The 27,607-nt window shown below is 39.2% G+C and overlaps 1 protein-coding gene across 1 annotated transcript; it reads right to left on the bottom strand.

Moving 5' to 3' along the window:
- Positions 1 to 2,288: 2,288 nt before the first annotated feature.
- ZNF281 (zinc finger protein 281) lies at positions 2,289 to 13,222 on the bottom strand. Its single transcript, XM_063647458.1, has 4 exons — positions 13,110 to 13,222; positions 9,974 to 10,015; positions 7,312 to 8,119; positions 2,289 to 7,085 (listed from the first exon to the last, which is right to left on the bottom strand). The coding sequence occupies exon 4, from the start codon at positions 7,069 to 7,071 to the stop codon at positions 4,381 to 4,383; it is 2,691 nt and encodes an 896-aa protein (XP_063503528.1). The 5' UTR covers positions 7,072 to 7,085; positions 7,312 to 8,119; positions 9,974 to 10,015; positions 13,110 to 13,222; the 3' UTR covers positions 2,289 to 4,380.
- Positions 13,223 to 27,607: the final 14,385 nt, after the last annotated feature.

The following is a 27,607-nucleotide window of genomic DNA, read 5'->3' as shown; positions in this document are numbered from 1 at the left end:
AAATGTTACCAAGGATATAAAAAAATAACAAGAATACAATATTTTCCCTCACTATCTATCAGTAATTGTTTATCATCTCATAGAGGGTACAAGCAGATTGGTAAACCACCACAGATCCCTCTTCTTAAATACCAGGAGGGATCCCATAACAAAATATTCATGGAACATTACTGACATAACCTCACACAACATGATGTATGGATCATATCATATAGCACTAACAAAGGAGTCTTGCACCACATTTTTAAAATGAAATCCTATCAGTATGTATCATAGAAAACACCAAGACAATAAAACTCAGAAAATTATAGTCTTCAGGTATGTTTTACTCCAAAAGTAGAAGTTCAGAAACTAATTATTTTTGGTGAGGGAAGTTCTTCTGCTTAACAAGAGCCTACGAATTTGGAAGGTAAAAATTCCATGTGACCTCATGAAGCCATATTGCTCAAACTGTCACCCAGTTCAGGCTTAAATGCTACTAATGGCAAGTAATTACAAAATGCCAGATGACAGGAATGAATACAAACTTTTGCCTCTCTCATCTGATGAGCATAATACAGAAAACTAAACTAAAGCAGAAATATTTGTATCAGTTTGCAACTTTTTAAAAACACGCTAAAAATTATAGATGTTTTTCCACTATTCCATTAAATTACCTCAAAAATACTGACCAGCAATTGCTAAATTATGGTAGTCCTTATTCTGAATTTCCAGTAGCACAACAGAAATCCAAAAGCATTGTTTCCTACTTCATACCTTAACTTCTTAAAAGTAAAAAAAATCTTAATTTTAAAATGACCATATTCAGAGACAGACGTTCCACAGAAGAAATAAAGGCAGGTGGATGGGTTAAAAAAAAAATCAATCTGTTAGGGCTAATCTAGAACAGAGAATAAGTCACCTGTGCAAAGAAATCAAAAGTTGGATTTCAATACAGAATCAAGATTCTGCTTAGCACTCTTGACAAGAAAAAGACCAAATCTAGGAAATACACTTGGGCAAAAAACAAACAAACAAACAAAAACTTACATTTCCTAATCACAACTCGCCAGTACAGATAATCTCTACAGAGAAATCCATGCTTATACTTAATATCTTTATGATTTCCTGTAATACTATCATATACCAAAAACAAAGCCTCAAAGACCTATTCTACCCTTCAATATATTTATTCCCAATTCCTCAAAACTGTAGCCACTAAATTTCAAAACACAAATGTCTTATGATCTACTTTTTCTCCTTCATATTTATAAGTTTACTAATATATTACATATTTACTAATTTTCAGTTTCTGCATCTCCATTATTTATATGGTTTAGCTCTTTCCTTCTAATACTTATACTCTCAACTTTTTAAAACATTGCTATGATTTAATAATACCTTCATCCTAACTAAAATGCTCAAGACCGTTGTAATCTAAATCATACTGTCATTTTATTACAACTTTTTAAGTAAAAAAAATTTTTTCCCAAAATTGGTGCCATAGTGTATTACAACCTTTTTGAGGCAAAAAAGGATGCACCTAAAACCAGAAGATATTGGAATCTGATTTAAAATAAAGTCTCAATAAATAATTTCTCTGGAGTAATATTAGGATGGCTAACCCAATTTCAATAAAACATTGATTTACATAATATTAAATTTCTATTCTTCCATATTATGCACCTAAAACATATTCAACGTTCATAAAGTATTCAATGTTCATAAAATATTGAGTTTTCATAATGTCATAAAACTGAATATTTTATGAACATTGAATATGTTTTAGGTACACAGTAATATGGAAGAACAAAAATTTAATATTATAAAAATTTGAATCCTTTTTTTTTTTTTTGAAACGGAGTCTTGCTCTGTCGCCCAGGCTGGAGTGCAGTGGCACAATCTTGGCTCACTGCAACCTCCCCACCTTCTGGGTTCAAGCAATTCTCCTGCCTCAGCCTCCCAAGTAGCTGGGACTACAGGCACACGCCGCCCCACCCTGCTGATTTTTTGTATTTTAGTAGAGATGGGGTTTCACTGTGTTACCCAGACTGGTCTCGAGCTCCTGAGCTCAGGCAATCCACCCACCTTGGCCTCCCGAAGTGCTAGGATTACAGGCATGAGCCACCACGCCCGGCCTTAAGTCCATTTTCAACTAAAATAAACCTAGAAACATAAAATACCTAAGTTAAAAAAAAACAATTAAAACACAAGCCTCTAAACTGCAGGTTATACCACGGATGTGAGTATTTTAGAAAATGTTAATAGAAAATTCTCAAAAACGTTACTGGATATTAAGTAATATCTCCTTTCTTCAATTTTGTGATTAACAGGACTTTTATTGGTAGTAAACTAGAGCAAACAATCAGAATAATACATATGCAGTATTCAGTACACACAATAAAAGTTAAAGAAATTCAAAACCTGTATAAAACAAACTGGAGAAAAATCATACAGCTTAAGAGATACAGTGGTAAAGGTCCTCTCCATCCTTGGATTACAGCTTGTACTCTGTACTCAATAGAACTTACCGCACTTACTGAAATAAGAAACAAACACTTTTTAGTACTGAGTGTATTTAAGAAGATTAAGTACATTTTCTAAGAATCTTGCAATGACAAGTTGGTGACCCTTTAGCTGCTAAAGCTAAAGGGAGGAAAGTGGGAAAAGAAAATTAACTAATACTTTGTAACCATTTTTAATATTTCTTATTTTCCAAACACTGCTTTTATAACAGAAGTGTTTTACACTTGCACAATATTAATTACTTTATTATACATGGAAGCCTGCGGTAGGCTGATTACACAATAAGACTGCAAACAACCAGTGGTACTTTTCTGACGTCAGAAGAGTACATAAGACTGAAACATCACCAAAAGTACATAAAATACTCATCAGCATAAACATCAAAGTACATTAAAAAATATAATCAGGAAAAAAATACAATTGCTAAAAAGCAGTTTTAGAGTAGAGCCACTGCCAATCAGTAGCTTCAAATGGCAATTAGAGTTCATAGCAAGTTTTGATGACTTTACAAGACCCCTGTACAATATACTAATGCACCCTTTTATTAAAATGTACATTAAAGGCCGCAATTTCACAAAGAGGTTCTGATGTTATTACTATAAGCAGACACATTCTTATCCCTCACAGGAGTTATGTCACCAGTTGAAATTACAACCTTATTAATATCTATCCAAGAACATAGGGTTTTATTACATATGGAAATCTGTATGGGTTTTTTTTTTTTTAAAGGTGGGTGTTGGGGATGTTTACCCTATTGTTTTTTATTTGGATGCCCTAAGGCATATAAAGCGCATAGTGAATTACCTACTGGAATGTAAATGGTTCTAAAATTAAAACTGTTAAAATAGAAAGAGGGAAAAGGAAGGCCCAAGAACTCTTAAAGAGAGGCTGAGAACAAGAACAAAAAAACCCAGAAGTGTAGGTAATACGTAACAGCGCAGACAGAACCGTTTTAGGCCATGTATAATAAATAATGCATGCCCCAAATTTCAGTTAATCATATAATTTCAACTTGAGTTCTAATACTGGAACCAGCCAACCACTTGGGCTTCAACACTGTACTAGATGTCAGTAGAATCGCTTGATGGAATTACAGCCTTGTTACAGTTGAGATAAAGAGAGGGTGCTTTTTTTTATTTTTCCTTCTTTTATTAAAGCTATCATTCCAGGCTTTGATCAAAGATCCAAGAATATTTGTTCTACCAGGCTGGAATGAATGTGGTTTGGAAGTTCAGAGTACATTTAAAAGCTGCAACAAAATATAGGTAGCCAACAATCTCAGAATTTTGGATCAGCCCAGATGGAGATAGCAATTTGAAATGTTTTCGATCCCTTACTTAAATGACGAAATGTCTATCAGCCCAGATAGAGCAATTTGAAATGTTTTCGATCCCTTACTTAAATGATGAAATGTATATCATACTATCTGTAAATTGGATATTCCATTACAGTGATAACGTACAGAATTCCCATGCGTTATTACACTTTCCTGAGAGTAAAGCAATTAGAATAACCTTAATCCTAGCAACAAAGTTTTTTTTGTAGGTTTTTTTTGTTGTTTTTTTGTCTTTTTTTTTTTTTTTTTTTGCGTTTAAAACATTTGGGCTATTCCCTGACGATCTATACATGTAAATTTGATTGCTAAACATTGTCACTTTGAATGTCAAACTATTTTTAATCTATTGATTTTGATTAAAAATCATAATACAAACAGAGCTAAAATCACGCTAACAAAATAAACTAAATATGAAAAGTTGCATTGAAAGGGCATCACATTATTCTTAATAGGATCGTGTAGAAACATTCCAATGGCAGTGTTCTCAAAATAAAACAAAATTACATTAGAAGACCTCCAGCCTGGCCACTTTTGGGACCTTACCTGTAACTCTGGCTGGTGGGTGTCTTTACTCTTGTACTACATGGCTCACTTACATCAGACATCATATTTGTATACCCTGAGAAATCTGACACTGAAGTCCTTACTCTATGGTCCACTTCTCCATTAGAGTTAGTGATAAAGGTCATTGGCACCCTGCTGCCCGACTTAAACTGAGAACCAAACGCTTGTGCAAAGTTCTCAATCTGATACGTTGTTCTAGGCTCTATGTCTTTCTGAGGATCTATCTGGCTAGCTAACTCCTGAGATGGAATCTGAAAGCCTGTTGAAGACTCTAAGTTTTTCTGTTCCTTCTGGCTAGTCAATTTCTGAGATGAGGACTGGAAGGCTGATGAAGTCTCTAAGTTCTTCTGAGAATCTATCAGATCATCCAGCTCCTGGGAAGGTGTCAACTGCTGATGTGTAGCATCCAAAGCAGACAAATAAAGACCTGGCTGAGATCCAAACAACATCCCAAAAGGAGGCTTTGGCAATGAAGATGGCAACACTGAGGTAACAGATTGGCCGAAACCACACTCCAAAGGAGACGTAGTGTATATTTGTTTTTCTGGAAACAAAGTGTGGTTGTGGAGAGGTGAAGACAAACTGACAAATTGGAAACCGTGTCCAAGAGTAAAACTTGCATTAGTGGATTTTTCAAAAGCCTGCTGGAGGTATTTGGAGTATTCCTGCAACATACTTGCTTTATCATTTGAAGGTGTTTGGGTGCCTGGGCTCAAATTTTCTTCTTGAACCAATTCTGAGTGTTCTCCTGAGGTGTGTAAATCCACTCGTGGTTCCGCAATATTGAAAGGATCCTCTTTCTGGCTTTCTGATTTGTTGGAGTATTGATCTAAAATACTTTGTAAAACCTCATCAGGAATTCCAGACTTGTCATGACAAGATTTAATTTCAGCATTTAGAGCTGAGGAGTCAATAAGTGACAATGGTGCCTCATTGTCCAAAACACTGACACCTGCAGACTGAATGACAGACTGTTGGGAGACCATGTGTCCTACGTTTATAGAAAAGGCACTGTTGCTGCTGGCAGTTGGTAAATATCTTCTTTTCTTTGAAAACTGCATGGCATCATCATAATTACTACTTATCTGACCTTGTTTGCCACTTGTACTTTGGAGAAGACCAATGGTCTCCACACTATTATTTGATACTATGCCAAGTGAGCCACTTGGTTTTCCAGACAAGGATTTCTGTCCTACTATGTCTGGTAATGGTGATACAAAGTTAAGGTAGTTTTTATCTGTATTCTTTCTGCTTCCTTTCTTAAAGATCAATTTTGGCACCCTTTTCTGCAGTTCATCTATTCCAGTGCCAATTATGCCTCCACTGGAAGACACGGTAGGCATTTCTACTGAGTAACTCTGCATGTTTATATTATTTGAAATTTGTGATTCATTTGTTTTACCGGTCTTCTGTTCCTTATTTTCAATAGCTATGCTTTTTGACTTTGTTTTTCTCCTTGAAGAACTTGTATTTCCCTGAGACAACACAGCCAGATTACCCATATTGTTATGGTTTGATGACCCAGGTTCTGCACTAGTGGCTCCTTTAACTATGACTTCACCACATGTGCGCCTGTGCTTCAACAATCTATCAGTCCTTGAAAAATACTGTTGGCAAGTGTCACACTTATATGGCTTTTCTCCACTATGTGTCCTCTTGTGTCTCTCCATATGGTACTTCTGAATAAACTTCATGCTGCACTGATCACATCCAAATGGCTTCTCTCTACTATGAATTTTCTCATGTCTCTGTAGTAGGTACTTCTGAATGAAACCCATACTACACTGGCTGCACTGGAAAGGTCTTTCTCCTGTATGAATGAGGACATGTCTCCGCAGGTGATAGGAGCTTCGGAAAGCAGCACTACAGTGATCACAGATATGAGGTTTCTGACTTGGGGAGAGGATGGCACCTTCTCCATCTCCAACCAAAGAAGGTTTGGAAGATGCACTTGGCTTCCTCTTGGCTTTGATTCCCTGAGATTCTGGCTTTGGCCTTTTTGCCTTTTTGACATTAGTGTCCTGCTTTGGCTCCTCAGTGCCATGGTGGTCATCAGTCCTGCTACTGCTGCTGAGTAATACGTCGCGGTGGTGCTGGGCTGGCTGCTGCTGGACATGCTGGTGGAGAATACTGAGGTCCTGGATGACGCCGTGACTCCCCCCTTCACCGCCTCCTAGGCCTGGAGACCTCTCTTCAGCTCCAGCGAACAGCCCCCCATAGTGGTGGTGGTGATGGTGGTGGTGGGACTGCTGCTCCTCAGGATCCGCGGGTTTCTCCTGTTTGATGCTAACCAAAGACTGCAAGAACCCCCAGGAGGTCCTCTGCGAGGGGAAGGCCGCGGCTGACGCCGCCGGCTCCTTCTTGAAAGTCATGTCCGGGGCTGGCGGAGGGGGGGGCTCAGCGGCCGGGGCTGCGGAGGTAGAGGAGGATAACACGCATTGCGGGGGAGGGGCGGCCGACCCCGCCGGCCGGGTGAAGCTGGTGACCGGGGGAAGCCGGTGGTTGAACATAACCATACCCTGGGGAAAGGTGGGTTCCATCTCTGCCCTCCTGCCGCCGCTGCTGCTGCTGCCGCCGCCGCCGCCACTACCACCGCCGCCGGAGCCGCTACCACCGCTACTGCCGGTACCTCCGCCGCCACTCAGGAACCCACTGCCGATTTTCATACCCCGGAGGAGGCCTGGCTAAGGAAAGGAGGAGGAAGAGGGAAGAGGGAGGAAAGGAGGTGGAACCGGGCCCCGGGCCGGGACCACCTCAGCGCTAAGGACCCCGCCGCGCCGCCGCCCAGACCGCAACGCGCCCAGCACTAATTCCCAGCCCAGTCGCCTCCGGCACCGGCACGCATGGTCGTGCGACTCTTCCCCAAGCCTCGCCCTCTCCCTCCTGGACCCACCGGCAATACTTACGGGTCCCGCCGCCGCCGCAGCCGCCGTCGCCTCCAGTTAATAAAAATAACGCCGTCCTCTCCACAATGGAATTAAAAGCCTCCCGTGTACTGCGCAGCCGCGGCGCAGTGTCTGCTGGGAACTCCTCGACCCGGCCAGAGGGGAGGTCTAAGGAGCCAGGGCGCCTGCGCCGCAGCTTCCGCCCGGCCTGCCTGTCAATCACTGGGGCCGTTGGGCGGAGGCGGGGGAGCAAGGGCAGGGGAGGCGGGGATTTGGAGCCCTACTAAAAAGGGGCTTTCGAGGCGCACAGGCGTGATTGGTGGGCTGCACTGAAGGAGATGAAAGTGGTTGAGAGTTTCTGGGGGAAAGACGCTCAGGAGGTGGAACCCAAGGGGCGGGAAGTTACGGGGGACTGTACTACAGCGTGGCGTGGGAGATGCAGAGAAAGGGGCTGGAAGAGAAGGTAGGGGAAACTGAGGATTCAATGTTAGGGCTTTCTTCACTCTAGGTTTTGCAATCCAGGTCTTGAAATAAAATTCAAACCTAGAAGTGGATCATTGAGGGCACTTTTGATTCTATCAAGAAGCATTCAACTCCAAATGCTCAACATTTATTAAAACAGGTGCTTATGTTATCCCTTTGAATTTGGAAGCACTAATAATGGGCGCATATCCTTTGCATTTATGGGAGGAGCCTGCTTTGAAACCGCAATTAGTGGTACCGTTGCAAAAAAAAAAAAAAAAGAAAAAAAGAAAAAAACTTGTCTTACTGCCAACCTTCCTGAAGGCTACTGGAAGAGGAAACCGAGCGTAATCCAGGTGCAACAGTCCTGTAAAACACGCCCACACACATACTTCATTATCATCACATCTCATTTAAATGCCCCCGTACCTTAGCCTGGCTAATCAGTCTGTTTGCCACGTTATAAATGCCTGGCCCTTTATATTGTTTATGAAAAATTAACCACCAGGCCATTCTAAGAGCTCTGCTAGGATCAACTCTTTCCTCGCCAGTACAGAATACCGAGAAACTCATTGCAAATTTAGAAATTTTTCTCGTAAGGGAAAATTGTGAAGTAAAATCTTAAAATCAAAGTTATATCAACAAAATCAAACAACAAATATTTATTCAGTGCCTAATGTACACAAGGCACTCGATTTCATGTTAAGCATGCAGAAATCTAAACCAGACACTTTCCTAGCAAAGGATATTTATAAATGAGAAATTTTAAATAAAAGAACTAGAACTATGACAACAGCTTATTTACATAGTATGTTTTCTTAATGAAATTACATGTACATCACAATGTTTCTAGCTAAATAACTTCTCATAATTAAATAATAAATTCTCTGGGAAATTTCACAATCGAAACCATAGGGATTATTTACTAATACTTATGGACCTCTCTGAGCCTGCCCTAAAAATTTTAAAGACAATATTTAATGAGCATTTTGAGATAAGAAGTAATTGCTTTTTTTCTAATCCCATGAAACAACATGTAAGTATTCCACCACTTAAACTGACACTTTAATACTGTCAAGTATAGTTGTGATATTGTGAAATATATATTTGGACTTTGAACCGTTTTGTGGCATACAACTGCTAAAATCCTTGGAATCTGCAAAGTAATAAATGTCTTTTTGGATGCTAATGAAGCGACTGATGATGGCTGGCAACCCCTAGGTAGCTTCAGGATGGGGGCTGGTCACCGGAAAGACCAAGGCAGGATTAGAGCTTGGGACTTTCAGTCCCACCCCCCGACCTCCGGGGAGGAGAGAGGGATTGAAGGTTAAGTTGATCTCCAATGGCCAATGATTTAATCAATCATGCCTGTGTAATGAAGACTTCATAAAAACCTAAAAAAGGACGGGGTTTGGAGAGCTTCCTGTAAGCGAACCCGTGAAGGTTCCAGGAGGGTGGCGCACCCGGAAAGGGCATGGAAGCTCCGCGCCCCTTCCCACAGACCTTCCCCTATCCATCTCTTCATCTGGTGTTCATCGATAGCCTTTGTAATGTCCTTAATAGTAAACCGGAAAACGTAAGTGTTTGCCTGGGTTCTATGAGCTGCTCTAGCAAATTAATCAAGCCCAAGGAAGGGGTCATGGGAACCCCGATTTACAGCTGGTCAGTCAGAAGCACAGGTAAAACAACCTGGGGCTTGTGATTGGCATCTGAAATGGGGCCAGTCTTGTAGGCCTGGGCTCTTAATCTGTGGGATCTGATGCTGTCTCCAGGTAGGTAGTGTCAGAATTGAATTGGAGAACACCCCGGTGGTGTCTGCTGCAGAATCGATTGCTTGCTCGGCATGTGGGGAGAAACCCCTACACATTTGGTCGCAGAAATCTTCTGTGTTGATTGTTGAGTGAGAGTATAGGAGAGGCTGAGTTGTTTTTTTGTTTTTGTTTTTGTTTTTTTCTACAATAGCTAAGTGTTAAAGACCGAAAGTTCAAAAACTTAAGGCAGTCGTAAAATATTAGTCAATGCCTATGAGAAATGAGGCTGTCCCTTTATTCAGGGTGTCAGTGTTTAATGGTAAGCTGGGATGCACATAAGCTAGTCCAAGCATGAAGGGCAGTAGGACACTCATATGAAAAGCCAACTTTGTTCCTCAGTTATCAAGATAAGAAACCTGTCATTTCTCTCATTCACTCTGTCAGCCTTGAGATACTCCAAGCAGACTTACCTCTGTGTTGTACACCCCATATATCAGGAAGATGAAGAGACCCTGTAAAATAAAATGGAGGGGAAAAGCTGTTAACGCTAATCATTTCAGCAGTAGAAATACCTGAAATAAACTTTCCTGGGAACAGACAAAAGAAGACACACTTCATCAAAGTCAATTTATTTTCCTATTTTTCAACATTAGAAGGTGTACCTTGAGCATTTATATGATAACAGAGCAAGCACATGACTTATAGTAGTTGTGCTATTCAATTCTTTAGAAGTACAAAATAAAAATACCATCCCAAGTACAAAGAATATTAATTAGAAAAATCAATATACCAGTTCTGAAAGATAGCTGGGTAATGAAAAAATTAAACTCAGGAAATGTTATTAAAGTAATCATAGAAATAACACTAAGCATCAGTATTTCCAAGCACTGTTTTAGACTGTAGCAACTAGAATATATTTGTTACAATCTTCAACAGGGTTAAAATTTGAAAAAAAAAATTATAAAGCAGCTAAAAGAATAAACTTAAGGTAATAAGTATGAATAGGTTTTGAAATAATACTTGAAATACCAGCTCGAGATAAAATTTCACATTACCATCTGTTGTGAACTGCATACATTTTTATTGTAATCTATATATGTAATAAATATTCCAAGGATGTTGATCAGTCTTTAGCTTTAGAAAATGCGTAATTAATTAGAAAATATAAATTCATTCTTAACTCTAAAATCAACTTTTAGAAGAAAATAAAACTGATATGCTTTAAACTTAGAGAAAATAGACACAAAAAATTTTCACTTTGGTGAGGAAATAAAAATCTACATTGTAGTATTCTTGTTAGGTACTAACAAACCAAATATTAAATAGGAGTCTGTACTAAATCTAGAAATGGTTCAAATAGTTAAGTAATATGATTCTTTCAAAAGGAAAATATTAAAGGAATATTTTAATATTTGTTTATCTCTGAATGCTTAGATTTTACAGATAATGGAAACAATCCCAGAACAAAGAGATTGTATAAAACTAGTGATTCTTGTTTTTTGTTACTTTTTAAATAGACTTTGTTTTTTAGAATAATTTTAGTTTTACAGAAAAATTGATAAGATAGTACTCAGGCTGGGCACTCCTGTATTCCCAGCACTTTCGGAGGCCGAGGCGGGCAGATCACCTGAGGTCAAGAGTTCAAGACCAGCCTGGTCAACATGGTGAAACCTCGTCGACACTAAAAATAAAAAATTTGCCGGGCGTGGTGGCACATGCCTGTAATCCCAGCTACTAGGAAGGCTGAGGCAGGAGAATCACTTGAACCTGGGAGGCGGAGGTTGCAGTGAGCAGAAATCGCGCCACTGCATACCAGTCTGGGCCACAAGAGTGAAACTCCGTCTCAAAAAAAAAAGCAACAAAAAAAGATAGTACTAACAGTTTGCATATATCTGATATATCCCCAGTTTCCTCTATTATTAACATTTTACATGAGTATGGTATATTCATTAAAACAAATCTAATTCTTTTCAATACTACTACCTTTATAATTTCAGAAACTAAAACTGTTGCAATACATACATTTGTATTAATAAGAATGATTAATGAAGAGTTATGAACAATAAACAATTTCCATTTTGATAATAAACTTTTAAAAATTCAACTATAGCTACACTTTTTTTTACTGTGTATACACGATGTCCTAGAGTTCAATATCAACACTCACTTTCCTCCTTCCAGTAGCCTTGGTCAAGATCCATTTAGTGCAGACTAAATTCAAGCCACTCAGTACTTGAGTTTAGTACTCATTTTATAGGCCACTTGTTTGCCCCAATTCTGGATAATTCTAAATAGTTAAGAAAAAAAAATATTTTTTCTGATTTATGTAAAAATTCTAAGATAATTAAGAGTTCCTCTTCCCTCAATAATTGTTAATTTTTTATTCCTTATTTTGCTGCATAAATAAAAATTTAAGAGTAAGTCATTCAAATTTTAATTCTATTTATGAGATAGGAATATTTTGCTTTGTACAATAGATGAGTTCCTGAACAAATAAAATTTCCTGAACATTGAACAACATGCATTATTATTTCTGTATAAGAAACCCAGCTGTTTACATGAAATCTATATGATGCTTTGAAAATCAAAGAGCTGGCCAGGTGCAGTTGTTCACGCCTGCAATCCCAACTCTTTGGGAGGCTGAGGCAGGAGGATCGCTTGAGGCTGGGAGTTTGAGACAAGCCTTGGCAACATAGCAAGACCCTGTCTCTACCAAAAATTTAAGTTAGCCAGGCGTGGTGCTGCATGCTTGTAGTCTCAGCTACTCAGGAGGTGAGAGGATCACTTGAGCCCAGGAGTTGGAGGCTGCAGTGAGCTATGATCGCACCACTGCTCTCCAGTCCATCCTGGCAACAGAGTGAGATCCTATCTCTAAAAAAAAAATAAAAAGAAAATCAAAGAGCACTTTAATAATGGTATAATCACCCCTATAATTTATCTGTCTTGTAAGTTTTATTTTTTCCCCATGTTTTGGTAAACTGAGAAAGTAGAGTATGCTTCACGTTTTTATTTACTATACTACCATGTTACTTATTATACATTTTTAATTTTAATACATTTAACCTTAAATGTAAAATGATCACAACAAAAATATTCCTTTTGAAAATAGGATTTAGAATTTAAAAGGATTTTAGATAAAGGCAGCTTCCATCTCAAAAGCTTTTTTCTCTTTTTCCCTGTCCTCAACAGATGTACACCTAACAGCATGGTAAGGAAGCCCCAGAAGGATGTTTCTAAAGACCATGAGGGAGTCTGAAGCCTGAAATCATGCCAAGGACTCTCTGCTTCTCTTTTGCTTGGGGTGTCTGTCTGATGCTGCCACAACCAGTTGAAACGTATAACATTAACAATAAAAATTAGTTTTTTTGTAACTAATTTTATGCCCCATAATTGTATGCCCCACACATGATGACTTTTTTCTCCATTAATTTTACCAGGTATTCACAGTCATGATCATTTAGATCTAATGCCACAGAACTTCATAAACCCTTTACTACTAGAAAAACATCCTATTTTCTCAAAGGGAAGAATCACAACAGAAACAGCTAAACATAAACATCTTAAGCCATACTATGAGCCACTTTTAAATTCCTGCAGAGAGAATACCTTTAAGAACAGCTGGAAGGAACCAACTGCCAATCTTCAACTGGCACTGCAATTTCTGGAACTCCTTATAGCAACATTCTGTCCTACTAAAGAGTGAATACTGAAAGTATGTCACATTTCTGAATTGAATGATCCCTCATGTCTGTTAGGTGGTTTCTACTATTCCATCTATAGAAGAGTTCATCTGTAATGTATTAATATATGAAGTATTTTCTATAGAGGTACCTATTTCTCAATGCTTTAGTCACAGTAAAAATAACATTAATTGGGCAGGAAGCATCCAAAGTGTAGCTGGATTCCTGTAGCATGCGTGTACTTTATGGGCAGGGGCCGGGAGTTGGGAAAGAACACCAGGATATTACATCTGATACTGTACAGAAGTTAAAAATAGAAACTAAGGGAAAGAGAAAAAAAACTTGATGATTTCATTCTCATTTATTTATGAAACATTGAAAACTGAGGAGACTTTGTAAATATTTACACTGTTCTAGAAGTCTTGAGCATTATCTGCAAACAGATTCAGTGGTTGACATTAAGTCTGCTGTTATATTGATCTGTACTTTTACAGTACACTTCATGATTGTTACAGAATCAATCTTTTTTAAGTGGTAATATGTTCTTTCTTGGCAACAGAAAGAACAGGACAGGTGCCCCATACATAGTACATTGCCTCCTCAGGAATCAAATTAGTATTAACAGTCCTAATATCTGGATAGCTCTCTCAAGCACTTTCATTTACATAAATCCATTTGTTCTTCACCACAACATTGCAAAGGAGGCAGTGTGAGTATTATTAGCTTTATTCTTATATATGGGGATTTCGAGGCTTGCTCAAAGTGCCACAATGCTGACAAGTTGGCAGAGCCAAGGATTAGTGTTTGACTCCTAATATAATGCTCTTTCACACACATTGTCTTAAATAGACACCTTCATAACTCTTTTTTTTTTTTTTTTTTGAGACGCAGTCTTGCTCTGTCACCCAGGCTGGAGTGCAGTGGTGTGATCTCGGCTCACTGCAAGCTCCGCCTCCTGGGTTCATGCCATTCTCCTGCCTCAGCCTCCTGAGTAGCTGGGACTACAGGCGCCTGCCACCATGCCTGGCTAATTTTTTGTATTTTTAGTAGAGACGGGGTTCCACCGTATTAGCCAGGGTGGTCTTGATCTCCTGACCTCGTGATCTGCCCACCTCGGCCTCCCAAAGTGCTGGGATTACAGGGGTGAGCCACCGCCCCCAGCCAACAACTTCATAACTCGCAAGTCACTAGCTTCAAGATAATGCAATTGGTGAGACTTTTCAAAGCTCAGGTTTATTAAAAGCATATTGCAGTTTGATTAGCTCATAGGGTCAGGGACTCAGTATTTAGTAATAGGGCTTCAAGTAACCCTGGTCCTCCACCTAGCAAGTACAACAAGAAATGCGGTTGGTAACAATGATTTTCAGTAGCTATGGGCCAGTTTCTGCCTTTTGTACTTTCCTTATAGATTCTCATTCAATGACATATACTTTCTGGTTGCTGGGAAACTTACCTTTTACCATCAAAAAAAGGCTACTAGGTAACCGTATTGTCAAATATTCTTATCATTGTCATCATTTACTGAACTTTTTTGAATGTATGTTACTATGCTGTGTACTTTTATATATTTACAAATCCTGTTCCAATCTACTTTCTTTTTTGTTTGTTTTGTTTGTTTGTTTTTGGTTTTGTTTTGAGACGGAGTCTCACTTGTCACCCAGGCTGGAGTACAGTGGCGTGATCTCGGCTCACTGCAACCTCCGCCTCTCGGGTTCAAGCGATTCTCCTGCCTCAGCCTCCCGAGTAGCTGGGACTACAGGAGCCTGCCACCACGCCCGGCTAATTTTTTCTATTTTTAGTAGAGGGGGTTTCACTGTGTTAGCCAGGACGGTCTCAATCTCCTGACCTCGTGATCCACCAGCCTCGGCCTCCCAAAGTGGTGGGATTACAGGCGTGAGCCAGTGCACATGGCCCCAATCTACTTTCTATAAACAATTCCTGTTTTGGGGATTACATCCTATAGAAACAAAAGCATTAATGTGCAAAGATATGTATTTTTGAGGTTGCTTGTTGCAACATTGTGCAGTGGCAAAGAACTAGAAACAACTTGAATACCCTTCAACATGAGAACAACTGCATAAATTGTGGTATCTTTATTCCTTAGGATATTAGGCAACTAAAAGAATGAGTTGGAGCTATATTAGTCTGGAAGGATGTCCTTGCATAGTTAAACAAAAAAAGCAAGAGGAAAAGATGCATTATGTTATATATTCTTACTTTTGTAAAACAAATAGCAAAACTCTTCCTTCCTCTGCCCAAATGTAACTATTAATAATTACACAGGAGAAAGATGTGCAAGGATGCACACCAAACTGTTGTTGTCACTGGTTTCCTAATGGGAAGGATAAGAGGAAGAGGAGGTAAGTCAGAAACAAGTGAGACAGGCCGGGCACGTTGGCTCATGTCTGTAATCTCAGCACTTTGGGAGGCCAAGGTGGGTGGATCACCAGAGTTCAGGAGTTGGAGACCAGGCTGGCCAACATGGTGAAACCCCGTCTCTACTAAAAATACAAAAATTAGCCTGGCATGGTGGTGAGCACCTATAATCACAGCTACTTGGGAGGCTGAGGCAGGAGAATTACTTGAACCTCGGAGGCGGAGGTTGCCATGAGCCAAGATCGCGCCACTGCACTCCAGCCTGGGCAACAAGAGCGAAACTCCCTCTCAAAAAACAAAAAGAAAAGGAGAAACAAGTGAGACAGAGCAAACTAGAAAAACATGCTGATGTTGGCAAGAAAAGAGGTGGAATATAAAATTCTATGTATCATGTTACTGTAAATATAGAAAACAATCTGCACACGAATAAGGATCGAAATATAAGACAGACAAATGAAATATTGATTTGATTTGGAGGTAAGATTAGATTTTTTTCCTAGATTCTTATTTTAATATGAGGACTATAATAACTTTGAACAAAAAAGTGAGTTTATTTAAAGTGTGTTTATTTTTTAAGTGGGCTCATTTTTATTTTTATTTATTTAGTTTTCAAGAGGCAGTGCCTCTCTGTTTTGCCCAGACTAGAGTGGAGTAGCTATTCATAGGCGGGATCACAGCAACTGCAGCCTCGAATTCCTAGGCTCAAGTGATCTTCCTGCCTCAACCTCCGTAGTAGCTAGACTACAGGTGCCCAGCTAAAATGAATTTATTATATGTACTATAATGAAATTCCTGGTAGAATTATTTTCTCTCTTTTTCTGAGCTTCTGATTTTTTTCAAATTTTACTTCTAACTATCCTATCATATATATATATTATAGATAGGATATATATATATAATATATATAGGATATATATAATATATATACGATATATTATATATAGGATATATATAATATATATACGATATATAATATATATAGGATATATAATATATATAGGATATATAATATATAGGATATATATAATATATATACGATATATAATATATATAGGATATATAATATATATAGGATATATAATATATAGGATATATATAATATATATAGGATATATAATATATAGGATATATAATATATATAGGATATATATAATATATGTAGGATATATTATATATAGGATATATATTATATATAGGATATATAATATATATAGGATATATATTATATATAGGATATATAATATATATAGGATATATATTATATGTAGGATATATATTATATATAGGATATATAATATATATAGGATATATATAATATATATAGGATATATAATATATATAGGATATAATATATATAGGATATATATAATATATATAGGATATATAATATATATAGGATATATAATATATATAGGATATATATAATATATATAGGATATATAATATATATAGGATATATATTATAGATAGGATATATATCCTATCTATAATATATATGGATATATATATATCCTATCATATATATATCCATATATATGTGGATATCCATATATATGGATATATATATCCATATATATAGAGAGATATATATATCCATATATATAATCCATATATATATCCTATATATATATATCCTATATATATATCCTATATATATATAGGATATATATACATATATATGACTTATGTGTGTATATATATACATATATATGACTTATGTATATATACACACATAAGTCATATATAAATAGAAGTATTTTATTTATATATATACATATATATGACTTATATATACAACATATATATGACATATATATGACATATATATACGACTTATGTGTATATATACATAAGTCATATATAAATAGAAATATTTTATTTATATATACATATATATAACATACATATATGACTTATGTGTATATATATACACATAAGTCACATATAAATAGAAATATTTTATTTCTATTCTCATAGATAGATTTTTATATATATATAATATATACAGATATATGTTTAGTACATACATATAACTATACCTATCTATGTATATCACTGGGTAGTTGAAAATAAAATCTGTTTTTGTTTAGTTTAGTTTAGTTTTTTTTTTGAGACGGAGTTTCGCTCTTGGTGCCCAGGCTGGAGTGCAATGGCCCAAGCTTGGCTCACTGCAACCTCCGCCTCCCGGGTTCAATTGATTCTCCTGCTTCAGCCTCCCAAGTAGCTGGGATTACAGGCGTGCACCAGTACACCCAGCTAATTTTTGTATTTTTAGTAGAGGTGGGGTTTCACCTTGTTGGTCAGGCTGGTCTCGAACTCCTGACCTCAAGTGATCCACCCACCTCGGCCTCCCAAAGTGCTGGGATTACAGGCGTGAGCCACCTCGCCTGGCCAAAATCTGGGGTTTTTTTGTTTTTGTTTTTTGTTTTGAGACGCAGCCTCACTCTGTTGCCCAGGCTGGAATGAAATGGCGCGATCTCAGCTCACTGCAACCCCTGCCTCCTGGGTTCCAGCAAATCTCCTGCCTCAGCCTCCCAAGTAGCTGGAACTACAGGCATGTGCCACCATGCCCAGCTAATTTTTGTATTTTTAGTAGAGACAGGGTTTCACCATGTTGGCCAGGACTGGCCTTGAACTCCTGGCTTCAAGTGATCCACCAACCTGGGCCTCCCAAAGTGTTGGGATTATAGGCGTGAGCCACCATACCTGGCCAAAAATAAAATCTGAAAGAAGTCAGAAGCCCAGGAAAAGATAAAATAATTCCAACAGGAATTTCACTTCACTCCAGGTGGCCAACCCAAGCAAGAGAACGTGATGAGTTACTACATGGTTCCCACTGTCTGATAATAAGATCTATTTTTCACAAAAAATATTTCCTAAGAGCAATACTGAGTGACATAAAGGAGAATATCTTTCTTTTCTTTCTTTCTTTCTTTTTTTTTTTTTTTGAGACAGGGTGTCGCTCTGTTGCCCAGGCTGGAGTGCAGTGGTGCGATCATGGCTCACTGCAGGCTTGACCTGAGCTCAATCAGTCCTCCCACCTCAGCCTCCCTAGTAGCTGGGACTACAGACATGCACCACCACGCCCAGCTAATTTTTGTATTTTTTGTAGAGACGGGGTTTCACCCTGTTGCCCAGGCTGGTCTGGAACTCCTGGACTCAAGTGATCTACCCACCTCAGACTCCCGGAGTGCTGGATGTGAGCCACTGTGCCTGGCTTAAGGAGAATATTTTAAATGACAGTTTTGCAGGAGAACCAAACAGGATCCAAAAGGGCAGTCGAGGGTAAAGGTTAAAAGCTAAGGATCTGGGGCCGGGCATGGTGGCTCACGCCTGTAATCCCCGCACTTTGGCAGGCCGAGGCGGGTGGATCTCTTGAGGTCAGGAGTTCAAGACCATCCTGGGCAACATGGTGAAACCTTGTCTCTACTAAAAATATGAAAATTAGCCATGCTTGGTGGTAGACACCTGTAATCCCAGCTACTCAGGAGGCTGAGGCAGGAGAATCACCTGAATCCAGGAGGTGGAGGTTGCAGTGAGCTGAGATCAGGCCATTGCACTCCAGCCTGGCAACAGCGAGACTCCATCTCAAAAAAAAAAAAAAAAAAGTTTTGGAGTCGAACAAACTTGGATGTACTGTAGTACTCCAAGCTCTACCACACACTAACCCTGTGACTTTGGGCAGTTTTCTTAACTTCTCTGAGGCTAACTGTGCTTATTCTGTAATGATAGTAATTGTACAGGGTTGTCACAATAAAGTAGGTAACATTTAACATGATGCCTAGCACATAATGAAAATTCAGTGTGTGCTAGAATTCAATGTGTGCTAGACAAAAATCTATTTATTCTATCTACATACAATGGAAACTGAGTAATTAGTAATAATTCTTACATTATCCATTTACATTTATTGAGTACTTACTAGGTATCAGGCACTGTGTGACTCTAAGTAGGGTTAAGATGTGGATCTTACTATCAAGAAGTCTAGTAGAGGAGTTATTTTTAAAAATAGACTAAAAGAAGCTTATACGTAGAAAACTCAGTTTCACCAAGGGAAGACAGTGAGTTTTCAAAGGGAAACCAAAATTCATGAAGTGACTGCCTCTTTTTGGTGTGAAGCATTTGATTTGATATTTTTCTAAAGATCTGATTTTGTTTTGTTTCGTTTTGTTGTGTTTGAGATGGAGTCTTGCTTCGTTCGGCTCACTGCAACCTCCGTCACCTGGGTTCAAGCTATTCTTCTGCCTCAGCCTCCTGAGTAGCCGAGATTACAGGCGTCTGCCACCATGCCCTGCTAATTTTTGTATTTTTAATAGAGATGGGTTTTCACCATGTTGGCCAAGCTGGTCTTGAACTCTTGACCTCAGGTGATCCACTCACCTCGGCCTCCCAAAGTGCTAGGATTACAGGCATGAGCCACCGTTTCTGGCCATAGAGATCTGATCCTTGAAGGAGTAGAAGGAGTGATCAGGGAGACGGCTGGGAAAGGACATTTCTGAGATGATTTGAAAAAGAGAGTTTTGAGAGCACCAACCAGGCCAGAGTTACCTCCAAGGAGTTCAGAATTGCTGGAGCAACTGGTTTTCAAGTGAGACAGGCAAGGTGACGAAACTGGAAAGGAAGAAAGGACCAGATCATGAAAGGTTTTGCATATCATGTCAAGGAGTTCAGCTATTCTCTAGGAAGAGGGGATTATTAAAGAATTTTAATGGGAAAAGTGATGTAATGAGTTTTTTCTTTTTTTTTCTTTAAATAACTCTAGTAGCAATGAAGGAGGTGGATTAAAGTGGCACAGATCAGAAGTAGGGCAACCAGTTAGGAAGGTAGTCAGGGAAAGATAAACAGAAATGGGGAAATGGTTGTGAGAATGCAGAGGTGTTTAGGGGACACAGTTGATTGGACGTGGATGCTGGACCTGGAAAGAAAAGGAGAGAGCTGAGTTCCAGATAATTTCAGGTTTCTGGCTTCAGTGACGGTATGGGTGGTGGTATCATTTCCCAATGTAGAGAATTAAATGGAATAAATGCACATTTACTGGGGAAACTAAGAAATTTATTTTACATATGTTGAGTGTGGTCCGGTGAGCAACTGGACACAGAGATTTGAGCCTTACAAAGGATAACTGGGATACATCTGTTGATTTGGGATTCATCAGAATACAGGTGGAAATTGAAGTCATCAACTAGCAAACATGTAAAGTACATAAAGACAATAGCCTTGGACAGAGTTCTGGAAAATGTCAACCTTACGGAGATGAGCAGAAAGAGAGGAACCAGAGGAGTCAGAGATGTAAAGAGGGTGTTTTCATGGAAGCCAGTAGAAGAGTGTTTCAGTTAGGGAGAAATGATTAGCAGCAAACATAGGTTACAGGCAAAGACTCTAAAACCAGATTGCCCAGGTTCTAACTCTAGCTCTACCATTTACTAGCTGTGTGAGCTTGGAAACATTACTCAACTCCTCTGTTCTTCAGTTCCATGATTTATAAAATGCATACAATAATTGTATGCATTTTATACCTGTCTCTTAGAATTGTTATGGGAATTAAATGAGTTAGTACGGCACGAAGTAATTGCTGTATGACCATTGATCAATTGTCACGGTACAATCAAGAAAGGACCTGAATATGCAATTGGAATTAGTAATTCATTTCACTTGTATTTGAATATCTACTATATGTCAGGCACTCAGAATGCAGTCTTGAACAAACCATTGACCTTGCCCTTGATGGAGCTCACATTTTGGTGAACAGTGGTTGTCGAATGTGTACTATGTGCACTGCTTTAATCCCAACAAGCTTTACCTCACTCACGCCTCTCAATTACCCTAGGTTGTAGGTAACCATCATTATCCCCATTTTACAGAAAAGAACAATGAGTAGCACAAAGGAGTTAAGCAAACTCCCCAAACCAGGAAGTGGCAAAAGCAGGATTCAAACAGAGCTTAACTGGCTCTGAAGAGCACCTTCTTAACATCTAAACCAGTGTTTGCTGTTGACCTTAGCGACAGCAGTTTTAGAAGCATGGTGGAGCAATATCCAGGCTGCAGTAAACTGAGCATTGAATGGGAGCGAGTTAATCAAGATAGAAATTGAAAGCATTTCCTCAGAGAGCCAAACCAACAAAGTCCAAGCATGTGGATTTGTGGTGATCTTAGTTTGTTTGAGGGATAGCGTTAAGAAATAGTAAAGGATTCAATACTAAGCATGTTCTCAGGTCAAGTCTTTCTCAAATATCTGTTTCCACTATTCTTTTGCAAGAGCTGGGTGGCACTGGTTCAATATTAAGATCTTTAGTAAATGCCTGAAGGTGTATAGTTGGTATTGTTTATTAAAATAAGGTAAGTATAATTTAAATGTAAGATGAATATGTGGCAGAATCTCATTTTCTTATAAAAATCAAAGAAAATAAATTGTATTCTCTTTTTTTTTTTTTTTCTTGAGACGGAGTCTCACTCTGTCACCCAGGTTGGAGTGCAGTGTCACCACCTCAGCTCACTGCAACCTCCGCCCCCAGGGTTCTAGCGATTCTCCTGCCTCAGCCTCCTGAGTTTCTGGGATTACAGGCGCCTGCCACTGCGCCCGGCCTTAAATTGTATTCTCAATCAAAGTTAAGATTATTAAAAGGTACAGATGACAGATCAGACTTCTTTTTTGGTGAATGGAAAAAATCTAAAGAGTACTCTTAACCTTTTCTTGGTCTGATACAGATTAGTAGATGCCAGGTATCTGCATTTTTAACAAACATCCCCGTTGTTCTGATGCATACTAAAGTTTTTGGGCTTTCGTGTGTTTTTTTGAGACCAGGGCCTCACTCTGTCACCCAGGCTGGAGTGCAGTGCTCCAATCATGGCTCATTGCAGCCTCAGCTTCCTGGGGTCATTCCTCCTGCCTCAGCCTCCTAGGTAGCCAGGACTATAGATGCACGCCACCATGCCTGGCTAATTTTTTGGTTTTGGGGATTTTGTTTTTTGTTTTTTGTTTTTTGTTTTTTACAGACAGGGTCTTGCTATGTTGCCCAGGCTGCTCTTAAACTCCTGGCCTCAAGTAATCTTCCTACCTTGGCTTCCCAAAGTCCTGAGATTACAGGCATGAGCCATTGCACCTGGCCTCATACTAAAGTCTAAGAATTAATACTGGCTGGGTGTGGTGGCTCACGCCTATAATCCCAGCATTTTGGGAGGCTGAGGTGGGCAGATCACCTGAGGTCAGGAGTTCGAAACCAACCTGGGCAACATGGTGACACCCCATCTCTGCCTGTAATCCCAGCACTTTGGGAGGCCAAGGTGGGCGAATCACAAGGTCAGGAGTTTGAGACCAGCCTGGCCAACTTTGTGAAATCCCATCTCTACTAAAAATACAAAAATTAGCCGGGCGCAGTGGCGGGCACCTGTAATCTCAGCTACTCGGGAGGCTGAGGCAGGAGAATTGTTTGAAGCCAGGAGGCGGAGGTTACAGCGAACCAAGATTGTGCCACTGCATTCCAGCTTGGGTGACAGAGCAAGACTCCGTCCCAGAAAAAAAAAAAATTAGCCAGGCATAATGGTGCACATCTGTAATCCCAGCTACTCAGGAGGCATGAGAATCACTTGAACCTGGGAGGTAGAGGTTGCAGTGAGCTGAGGTCGCTTCACTGTACTCCAGACTAAGCGACAGAGTGAGACTCTGTCTCAAAAAAAAAAAAAGGAATTAATTCCAAGCCAGGTGTGGTGGCACGTGCCTATAGGCCCATCTACTTGGGAGGCCAAAGTGGGGGAAACCCTTGAGCCCAGGAATTGGAGGCCAATCTGAGCAACGTGGCAAGACTCCATCTCTAAAAAAAAAAAAAAAGAATTAATTCCAGTTCCACTATGGCATTTGTTATGTAAAATAAATAAACCACTATTTTAAGGGCTACTCAACAAATAAAAGCTGTAAATTTAGGGGGGGTTGGAGTTTGCCTTCTTTGAGATGAAATATATTATAACCCTAATCAGCTTTCAGGTGTTGTAACTGAAGGGCTGTAGAGAGTAAATAAACTAGAAAAACTTTCAGAACAGATTTTTTTTTTTTTTAGCAGAGGTTTCTGTGTTGCTGAGGCTGAAGTGCAGTGGCTAGACTCAGGTGACATCATAGTGCCCTGCCACCTGGAACTCACCCTGGGCACAAGCAGTCTTCCTGCTTCAGCCTCCCGAGTAGCTGGGACTACAGGTGCACGCAACTGCACCTGGCTCAGAACAAAAGTTAAAGGGATTGGCAATAAAAAATTTCTTCTACAGCTTTTTTTTTTTTTTGAGTTAAGGTGATTGACCAGATATGATATAGGGCATACTAGATATAGAAGTACCATTTTACAGATCTATGCCACAAGGATTTCAAAATACTGCTTAAATATTATATGATTTAGGACCTTCTTGTTTGCAAAAGACAGAAACTCAACTCAAATCAGATGAAGCATATAAAAGGAGAGGAGATTTATTGAAAGGATGGGTGGGTGGAGCTATCGGGATTGAAGAAATAATTTTTTTTTTTGAGATGGAGTTTCACTCTGTGGCCCAGGCTGGACTGCAGTGGCCCGATCTTGGCTCACTGCAACTTCCGCCCCCCAGATTCAAGCGATTCTCATGTCTCAGCCTCCCAAGTAGCTGGGATTATAGGCGCACGCAATCACGCCCGGCTAATTTTTGTATTTTTAGTACAGACGGGGTTTTGCTATATTGCCCAGGCTGGTTTTGAACCCCTGACCTCAAGTGATCCATCCACGTCGGCCTCCCAAAGTGCTGGGATTACATGCGTGAGCCACGGCGCCTGACCAGAACTTAATAAATAATTGAAAAATTAAATCTTGAATGGCTAGAAGAGGACTAAATAAAGGATTCTCTATTTGCTTCTCTGCTCAGATCGATTTTCTCTGGTGGAGGATGTGGTGCCTAGCAGTTTTGGGCTCTCAGTCTTACAGCTCCTCTACAGGAAAAGGAATACCTTTTCCGTCATAACTCCTGAATGAAATTCTGGCCCCATTTAGGTCACATGTCCATCAGTGGACCAACCGCTGTGGTGTAGGGAGTGAGCTTTTGCAATTGGCTCAGACTGGTTTACAAGCCTACCCCTTAACCAATCAAGTGGCTAGAAAAGCAAGGTCCCTTAAGATGGCCACTTCCATTCGGATAGTTTAGCTAGAGCCAGAGGAAGACGGAGGGTAGCAACAGGGAGAGTCACCTGAGGAATCATCAGCTACTCCAGTTAGTGTTTACTACAGACATGGTCGCTAGTCTTGGGACTTACAACTTAGCGGGAGAGCAAAACAAATAATTTGTGTATAAGAAAGGCATACTAATGTGGATTTATGGTATTCAGAAAATACAAAGTTAAATATTAGCCGGACATGGTGGCACACGCCTGTAGTCCCAGCTACTCGGGAGGCCAGGGCAGGAGAATCACTTGAACCTGAGAGGCGGAGATTGCAGTGAGCCGAGATCACACCACTGCACTCCAGCCTGGGCAACAGAGCAAGACTGCGTCTCAAAAAAAAAAAAAAAGAAAAAGCCCTTACTAAATAAAGTTAACCAAATTGTGGTATCTCAAAGTGATATAATGTTATGCAGACATTAAATAATTTTTATGAAAAGTTTCAATCATGTGGAAAACTGATTAAGACACATGAGTGAAGAAAAACAGTATACAAAAAGGATTATCTCAGTTACGTAAAAAAATGCATTTAAAGAGAATGGAAGGAAATATACCTAAGTATTAATGATAATTATTATTATTCAGTTGTAGGATTGTGGATAATTTTTTATTTTCTTTATACTATTATATATTTTTCAAATTTTTTATTGCTTTTTTTGTTTTTTTTTTTTTTGAGATAGGGTCTTCCTCTATCGCTCAGGCTGGAGTGCAGCAGTATGATCATGGCTCACTGCAGCCTTGACTTCCTGGGCTCAGATGATTCTCCCACCTCATCCTCCTGAGTAGCTGGGACTACATGCATGTGCCACCACACCCAGCTAATTTTTTTGTATTTTTTGTAGAGACAGGGTTTTGCCATGTTGCCCAGGCTGGTTTATTGCTTTTATTATCAGAAAAGTATGTTATAAAAATAGATTTTAAAAATGTTTAATAATGTAGGGCAATAAATATTCTAATCTGTTAAATAACAAAAATCAGCGTACAAATTTCTGTCACAATGTATTCACAACTACATAAAACATAAAAAGAGCTCCATAAACATAAAAACCGAATAAATGTGAAATATCCAGAGTAGCTGCTCTGCTTATTGTTTATGAACTATTATACCTGTTAAAATCTAGACTTTCACTTTCATTTAAAAAGATGTCACTACACAAAAAGTATCTTAACATTTTAGCAGAAACTCACAATCTGTTGAGCTTCCTAGAATTTCCCAGAAGATCACAGCTAACAAGTTGCACGCTTCCTGTTGTATCTAGAAGATAATTACATAGAGTAGACTGTGGAAGGAAAATAGGTGTGTTATGATGTTTTGTCATCTGGTGACACAACATAAAGAAGGCAAGTGGATACGAATTAAAAAGAGGCTGTAGGTGGGTGTGGTGGCTCACAGCCTGTAATCCCAGCACTTTGGGAGGCCAAGGCGGGGCGGCAGGGGGATCGCTTGAGCCTAGGAGTTCAAGACCAGCCTAGGCAACATAGCACAACATAGCGAGACATCATCTCTACAGAAAATTAAAAAATTAGCTGGGTATGGTAGCACACGCCTGTAGTCCCAGCTACTGTAGAGCCTGAGGCAGGAGAATCACTTGAGCCCAGGGAGGTCAAGGCTGCAGTGAGCTGTGATCACGCCACTGCACTCCCACCTGGAGGACAGAATAAGACCCTGTCTCAAAAAAAATTAGGCAAACAAATTCACTAATAATTGCCATGTGATCAGTTGAAAAATTCAAAAAAAGAAAGCATGAGAATTTTGGCATGTTGAACCAAGTTCTCTTTTGCCACAGTCGACTATAATTCATGGAACACATACAACTTTGACTTTGGACTACAGTTTGATAGAGTTCTCATCTAAGCCGGCCTGGCATCCCCTTCAGGTTGAACTTCATCAGGACCCACATTCATTGAACACATATTGTTGAGCCTTTACTATGAACACAAATTGTTGGGTACTTAAATGGCCTGGGTATCTGACTTTCAGAATTCTAGTCTCCTGACTCATCAAACCCCAGGGTTTCAACTATTATACATATATTATACATACACCGATTGGTGTAAAATTTGGTGTACCGTACATTACACCAAAAAAACTTTTTGAAATAAGAAATATGTATGAAACTTAAAAATCAACAATAAGATGGCAGAAGGCCAAAACGTTTGGAAATCCCCCTTAAATCTAGTCCTAGTCATAGTATTTATATGAGCCAGTACCTCGAAGGCTAGCTCTGTGCAAGTTCCCTTTTCCAGTGTGTGACATTTAATTTGTTCATTCATAAACATTTACATGATATTTTACACATTATAAGTTGTTTCTATGGAACATGATTTCATTTTAGCCTTACTATAACTCCATTTTCAAAAGGAAGAAAATAAATGACTTGCCCAGGATTGTAAAATAAAATAACAGAGTGAAGATAGAACCTACATTTTTGTGGCTTCTAGTTTGGCATTTGTTCATGATAGCACACTTCTGTTTAACAAACAAAATGGCTTATTCATGTTGGCTTCTCATTTATAGTTATCATCTCTGCTCACTTCATATGTTAGGCCAAAAATTAATTGGTGAGTTTCTTACAGAAGATAGTATATAAACACAAATTCCTTAGATGGATTTAAAGTCTTATCTAACCTATTTTTAAAAGGTGAAACTGGGCCAGGCACGGTGGCTCATGCCTATAATCCCAGCATTTTGGGAGGCTGAGGCAGGAGGATTTCTTGAACCCAGGAGTTTGAAACCAGCATGGGCAACATAGGGAGAGCCTGTGTCTACAAAAGTAAAAAAAAATTAGCCGTGTGTGGTAGTGCATTCCTGTGGTCTCAGCTACTTGGGAGGCTGAGGTGGGAGGCTTGCTTGGGCCCAGGAGGTCAAGGTTGCAGTGACCTAT

Source organism: Pongo pygmaeus, chromosome 1 (assembly GCF_028885625.2).
Source record: "Pongo pygmaeus isolate AG05252 chromosome 1, NHGRI_mPonPyg2-v2.0_pri, whole genome shotgun sequence".
In the NCBI taxonomy this organism is placed as follows: Eukaryota; Metazoa; Chordata; class Mammalia; order Primates; family Hominidae; genus Pongo; species Pongo pygmaeus.
The sequence above is the reverse complement of the archived record's forward strand: the minus strand, read 5'-3'. Positions and strand labels throughout refer to the sequence as shown.

Excerpts from the sequence above, each read along its gene's own strand:
- ZNF281 (XM_063647458.1), bottom strand. The coding sequence starts at position 7,071 with ATGAAAATCGGCAGTGGGTTCCTGAGTGGCGGCGGAGGTACCGGCAGT.